Here is a 6,348-nt window from a genome sequence, read left to right as displayed (position 1 = left end):
ATTGGACGAGGACGGCGAGGAGGAGGACTTGGTGGGCGTGGCCGGGGCCGACGAGGAGGAGGAGGTCTCCGGCGATCCGGCGGGCGAAGAGGTCCGAGCGCGGCCCGTCTGCTCCTGCTTCAGCCGGTCGGTGCGGCGCCGCTGCGTGACGGCCGCCTGCTCGCTGACGCTCTGCTGGACGCTGCGCTCGGCCCGGCTCATCGTCAGCTCCTCTCTGTGCAGCGTCTTCGCTTTCTGACCCGTCAGGATGATCTTGGTGGGCGGCTGCGGGTCCGCCGGCTGCGTCTCCTCGGCGTCGGTGAGGCGCTGGACGTGCGCCCCGTCGATGGACACCGGGTTGTACTCGTCCGGGTTCTTCTTGGCCGTGTGGTGCAGGATGGTGTTCACCACCTTCTGCACCAGGATCTCGCTGCCGAACTCCCCCGGGAAGTGCTTGGTGACCAGCTTCATGGCCACGTCGTACACGTTGCTGTTCAGCGCCGGGTCGGCCTCGTACTGGAACCAGTACACGGTCTCCCTCACCACGCGGCCCCCCCACTCCAGCGTGATGGGGAAGGCCTCGGGGAGGTTGTCGTACTCCTTCCCCTCCCAGAAGTGCTTGAAGCCGCAGCCGCACTTCCCGCCCTGCGAGCGGGTGTTGGTTCTGTCCCCGTCCAGGTACACCACCGACCCGTTGCCGTGGATGTGGCGCATCGACGTCCCGTGACACCAGTTGCAGGCGTTGAGGGAGCTGAGTTTATAGTCGGGCAGGAGGACGTCTCTGTGCGGGTCGAAGGAGCAGACCACGTTGTTGAGGGGGAAGCTGTAGTTCTTGTCGGGCCGCAGTTGTCCGTGAGTGGACTTGGCCAAGTTGTAGAGCTTCCCGCCCGGAACCAGCCACTCCGGCGGCACGTGGAGCTCCGAGAGGGCGCCGCAGATCAGGCAGCGGTGCAGCCGGTTCTCCAGCACCGACTTCTTGGCCGCCTCCGTCACCTCCTCGGGCTGGATGCCGATCACGCCGGTGCGCCGGTACACGTACTGGTGCACGTCGGCCACCAGCGCCGGGTGGATGTTGTGCTTCTCCATGAACACCTCCTCCATGGCGTTCACCAGGCGCATCAGGTACTTGTCCTGCAGGCTGCGGTCGCCGCCGATCACGCAGCTGCCGTCCGGCTCCAGCTTCACGTACCTCCGGATGAGCTCCTGAGGAACGCCCCACGCCTTCGGCAGCAGCCGGGCCGGCAGCTTGGGCGGCGCCGTGTTCTTGATCCCCACCAGAGGGATGTAGTGGTTCCTGCCCGAGCTGCTCCAGGCGATGCAGATGGGCTTGTTGAGCTTCCCGTCTTTGCCGCGGCACTGCTCCTCGGGCACCAGGCCCGGCAGGAAGGTGGCCGAGTAATCCCCGGAGCTCCTCATGCCGCTCAGCGAGTCCAGCAGCACGATGGGCCGGTGCAGGACGTTGGCCAAACCGAAGATGTGGATGTTGCGCAGCCCGAGCGGCACGCCTTCGGGCGGGACGAAGAGCGGGTCGCACTCGTTGATGATGTCCTCCCACTCCGCGGCGTCGATGAAGTCCTGGAAGAGAGCCTTGTAGCGGTCCAGGTTCTGCTTGAAGTTCTGCTTCAGGTTCTCTCTCAAGGCGTGCCAGAACAGCTCTCTGCCCACCAGCGCCCGGGACACGGCGTGGACCAGGCAGTGCCCGTCCCCGTCCACGTGCACCGGGATCAGACACTCCCGGTTGCCGTTGGCCTTCTTCACCTCCTCCAGGGTGTCGTGCAGGTATATGAGGCTGCCGGACCGGTCCTTGCCGTAGCCCATGGTGGACACATGGTCCGGCTCGATGAGGAACACCCGGTCCCCCAGGAGCGAGCAGTCGAACATCTCGCCCTGGTTCATGTCCCTCAGCAGCTTGGCTTTGCCGGTCTGCTTGTCCATGCCGTACCTGGTGAGCACCGGGGACAGCAGCTTGCAGTGGTAGTTGGACAGCCCCATCACCTTCACCAGCTCCGTGCCTTTCTTCGGGGCCCCGGTGACGCCGAGCAGGGCGTTTCTGAGCAGATTGTGCAGCACCACATCCGGATCGGTCACCTCCTCCACGTTTAACAGGTTCTTCTGCTCGTGGCGTTGGCCGCACTCGGTGCACTCGATGCTAACGGAGCCGTACGCGGGGAAGAACAGCCTCGCCTCGCATTTCGGGTCCGGGCAGGTACCGGACAAAATGCGCTTGTCTTTTTTCTTGGAGCTCTGCAGCAGAGACATTTCGGCGCGAAAAAGGCTGAAACTGTGTGTCAGCTTCACAGAACCATGATAGTCGGAGTCCGGCGGGGCTGTCAGACGAGCTTCGGCTCCGGTACCGAGAGTTATTAACCAGAATAACACAAGAACAACACGGAAGCGGCTGTTTTTTCTCTTTAGCGACTGACCGTTGCTAAACGTGACTACGTCATGACGTAAGATTGTGGGACTTGTAGTTGTGGCGTGTAAATACCTTTGAAAATCTTTACACATGAGAATGACTACACTACATTTACAGCGTTTCCTTTGTAGCGACGGGACTCAAAAACAAGAGTTTAATGTTTAAGTTAACACACACGCGTTGTTAAATGGTTTAAATGACCAACGTTGACGTTCAGTAGACTACATGTACCAGAATGCAGCGCGCCGCAGTGACGTTTTGTTGTGTAAGGAAGTCAATACGGCAGAATCATGGCAGTTGGGGCAGAATAGATGGGTTGTGTCATAAACTCTCATTAATTGAGGAGTGTTAATGTATTAAAAGCTTGTTTTGGCTCAAGGTGTTGGTGCCGTTTGGCTCGTATGAGTCGGCGGGTTAAACACAGCTAGCAGCCGTTGCTAGGTAACCTCCGAACATCTGGTAACGTTGATTAAAAACAACCGTTGGCGAGCAGAGGATGTCTGGTGCCGCTGCGTTAGCCCGCGGTTTAATTGATTTAAACAATAACTTAGAGGCTATAAATCAAACATAATCCACAGCACAGACTAACTGACGGCTGCTACAGACAGTGCGGGTTCAGTTTTGGACCGATGGACCGATAAATGTCCCTGCCTGTGTCCGGAGCTTGAAGAGAAAGAGCCTGTCGCCGAACTCTATTCAAAAATATGTCAATTTAATAGTTATTTGCTTACCGACCAACAAAAAACAAATCAATGAACGAACTAAATGGATTACCTAAACGTTGAGTGACCTTTGATCAATACGGCTCATTTGATCCAACAATTGCACTTATTTTATTATACTTATACTTATACTGTCTCACAGCTCCCATGTTGTCTGATTTGGTGGCAGATTGAGGGAATAATGGATCTAAAGCCAAATCAAGAATCAGTTTCTATTATTAATAAATGCTGTTCAGCTCATTCTGTATGGAAATACTTTAAAACGTCATAATATCAGTACAATTATTATTTTAAAGAGACAATATGCAGTATATTGTATTAGTTTTAGCCTATTAATAGCCTCAATCACACACACATAGTTAAAACAAGAGAGTGCTTGAAGAAAAAGGTTCTGTTACAAAATAATTCCTGCATTACAGGGCAGGACATTAGAGCTCTCTGAACTGTTTAAAAGTGGAAGTTGTTGGAGGCATCTTTGTGCATGTTGACTGATCCGACGCTACCAACAGTCTGGATGGAGTACGGCATAGGATGTGATGTCCCTTCATCAGCCTCTTGTGAGACTGCTGCTGTACCAACACCAACACCAGGGTGATTAATAACAATGACTAACCCCTTGGTTCACAGCCTAAGCTCAGACAGCTACGGGGTTGGAAATGCAAGAAGTTGTTCAGGAGAGGGGGACAGGGAAAGCCCGGTTGAAATAGGGCTGAATGAAGTTCATGAAGCTTCTCAGTGCAGCTTTTACACCATAGATCAATGTATACTCCTAGACCACTGGGAAATCAACTGGCGTCCTGTCAGCCTGAACTCTTGAATTGATGAAGAACTTACTGAAAAGATCTGAAAGAAACACAGTGGTGTTTTCTTAATTCAAGGAGTGCTCCTTTAAGTTGTGTCTTTTGATGGGAGCTAACTCAGCGGTTCTGTTCTTGCTCTCTTCTTTTCTCTCTCTTTATATTTCACCTGCTTGACCAACATGATTACACACTCACTGAATTATTTGTCTACAACGCTGATGCATCAGGGGCCTTTGTTATGTTTGTATCAAAAGGACGATTGATCGTTCCCAAATTATTAAATTAGAGGACTTGCTGCCTGCTGGGTGAAAAAAATGCATGTCACACATTCCTGGCCCTCCTAAAATTCTGATAAAACGAGCATTGCTGCGTCATTGGCCCCTGCCTCTACATAAAACACCAGTTTGCATCAAGCAACAGCTAACTCTCAATGACTGTGTGATGAAGAATAAAATCTAAATAGAAACAAAATAAGAGATGAATTCAAAACATCAGAAGCACTAATAGGTAGAACAGTTGTAGTAGTAGTGACAGTAGCGTACAGTTGGAAGCAGTGTGTGGCAGACACTAGGAGGGGCAGCAGGTGTGGAGGTTTTATTTTCACAGCAGCACAGAACAGATAGAAGTACGTCATATAACTGTAGTATGAGCTGATAACTACAGGCTTTAAAGTGAGGGCCCACTGTAAATAATCTATAACAACATAAAGATGATTATTAAATTTTAAATAATGATCAACATGTAGTAATGATGAAGTTTTATTGTAACCGGTGACGACAAAGGTCCCCTAACCTTAACAAAGTGGATTATTTGAACCCAAACCACGATCTTTCCCTGAACCTAAACCAAGTCTTGGTTTGTAAGATCATAAACAGATTTATTGATCAGTGATTAGAACAGGTTAGAAAGACACAGACAGATGATGTGGTCTGGCTGATAGTTTCATCAGATCAGCAAAACACTGATGAAGATTTATTTTTGTTTCTGCTCATTTTCAGCACCGATCCCTCAGGATTATTCAGACACATGTAACTAACAACAGAGCAAACACTCAGGTGTGTGTGTGTGGTGTGGTTTGTGTGTGTGTGTTGTGGTGTATATAATTATATTAATAAAGCACGCACACACTTTTGTCTACTAAAATCAACTATAACTTTAGATGCATTGTGTGACAGTAACTTGGCTGAAAAAGAGCAATAGCACACTGCAGTCATTTTTTAACCAGGTAAAAAAAATAAACGACTGAAACAGGAGGCCTGTCAAGAATGGCAGAACACAATGTTAAATAGCAAATTAATAAGAACACAATGGAAAACTCATGAAATATTGCATGCAGACAACCTAGATGGATGGGCTTTACTGTTTCCAATCAATAGCCTCTCTATGGAGGCCTACTTTATTATCATAATTATTATTAGTTATACCTTATGTCACTCTACCTTTGTCTCCTTTGATGTATTGGGAGGTTGTTGTGAAGCCTATTTGCTGGGCAGATATAAATGATTTGAATGACTGTGTTTAGGTCATCCTGGCATAAAACCCTCCAAAATCATAAAAGATACAAAAAAATCTGCATTTTGTCAATTATTTACACACACACACACACACACACACACACACAAACACACCAACACACAAACAACACCACAACACTCAAAAGTGCTCTCTTGGAACTGAGCCTGTTAGGACACATGTCCAAAATGGTGAATAAATTAAAACTTGTCATAGAGCTAAACCAAATACCATCTCTGGAAAGTCTTGACCTGGAGACTAACATATAGTCAATTTGAAGGTTCTATATTAATTCCTGCCTTGGAGATATCGACCTTGAATCTTAAACCTCAGGCATTATTTGAAGGCTTATATAATTACGGGACAAAAAGGGTTACAGACATGAGACCAACTGTTATAGAAAGCTTGTTGACATGGGCTATTAATCGGTGAGCATAGTTTCAGCCAGGCGGGTGGGGCGGGGGCAACACAAGTACTGAAGAGGGCTCATGGAGTTGTAGTTTAAAAAAAAATCCCAGGGGGGGTTTTTCCCCTAAAATTGGATAGTTGTAAATACTTAATTGGTGCAATTTCCAGATGTTTGAGGGCTATTTGGTGTAAAAATAAAAAATCCCCATTGAAACCAAGACAATATTAAAGTCTGATACCAAAAAACTGTGTTTGACTCCCCTCAAAAATCTGCGAATGCACAATTAAGTATTTACAACTTCATTTTAGGAAAACCCTGGATTTTTTAAACTACAACTCCCATGAGCCCCTTCAGTACTTGTGTTGACATCAGCACCCAGTTGTAGTTCCTCCGTTTTGATGGTTGGGTGAAAACGTATATCTACTAATATATCAAGTATCACACACTGTGTAATGAATAATGAACTGCAGTATATGATCTATGCTAAGAAAACAACAATGTTTGTTTAAT

General features: G+C 48.6%; 1 protein-coding gene across 1 annotated transcript in view; it reads right to left on the bottom strand.

Moving 5' to 3' along the window:
• vcpip1 (valosin containing protein (p97)/p47 complex interacting protein 1) overlaps nt 1–2,420 on the bottom strand; it is a gene marked incomplete in the record, with an annotated part of 7,193 nt that extends 4,773 nt beyond the window's left edge. The window contains 1 exon segment of the mRNA XM_035670458.1: nt 1–2,420. Coding sequence (XP_035526351.1) covers nt 1–2,238 — 2,238 coding nt within the window.
• Between the last annotated feature and the right edge of the window lie 3,928 nt (nt 2,421–6,348).

Source organism: Morone saxatilis, unplaced genomic scaffold (genome assembly GCF_004916995.1).
Source record: "Morone saxatilis isolate NCDOM2014 unplaced genomic scaffold, NCSU_SB_2.0 Contig23, whole genome shotgun sequence".
Classification (NCBI taxonomy): Eukaryota; Metazoa; Chordata; class Actinopteri; family Moronidae; genus Morone; species Morone saxatilis.
The sequence above is the reverse complement of the archived record's forward strand: the minus strand, read 5'-3'. Positions and strand labels throughout refer to the sequence as shown.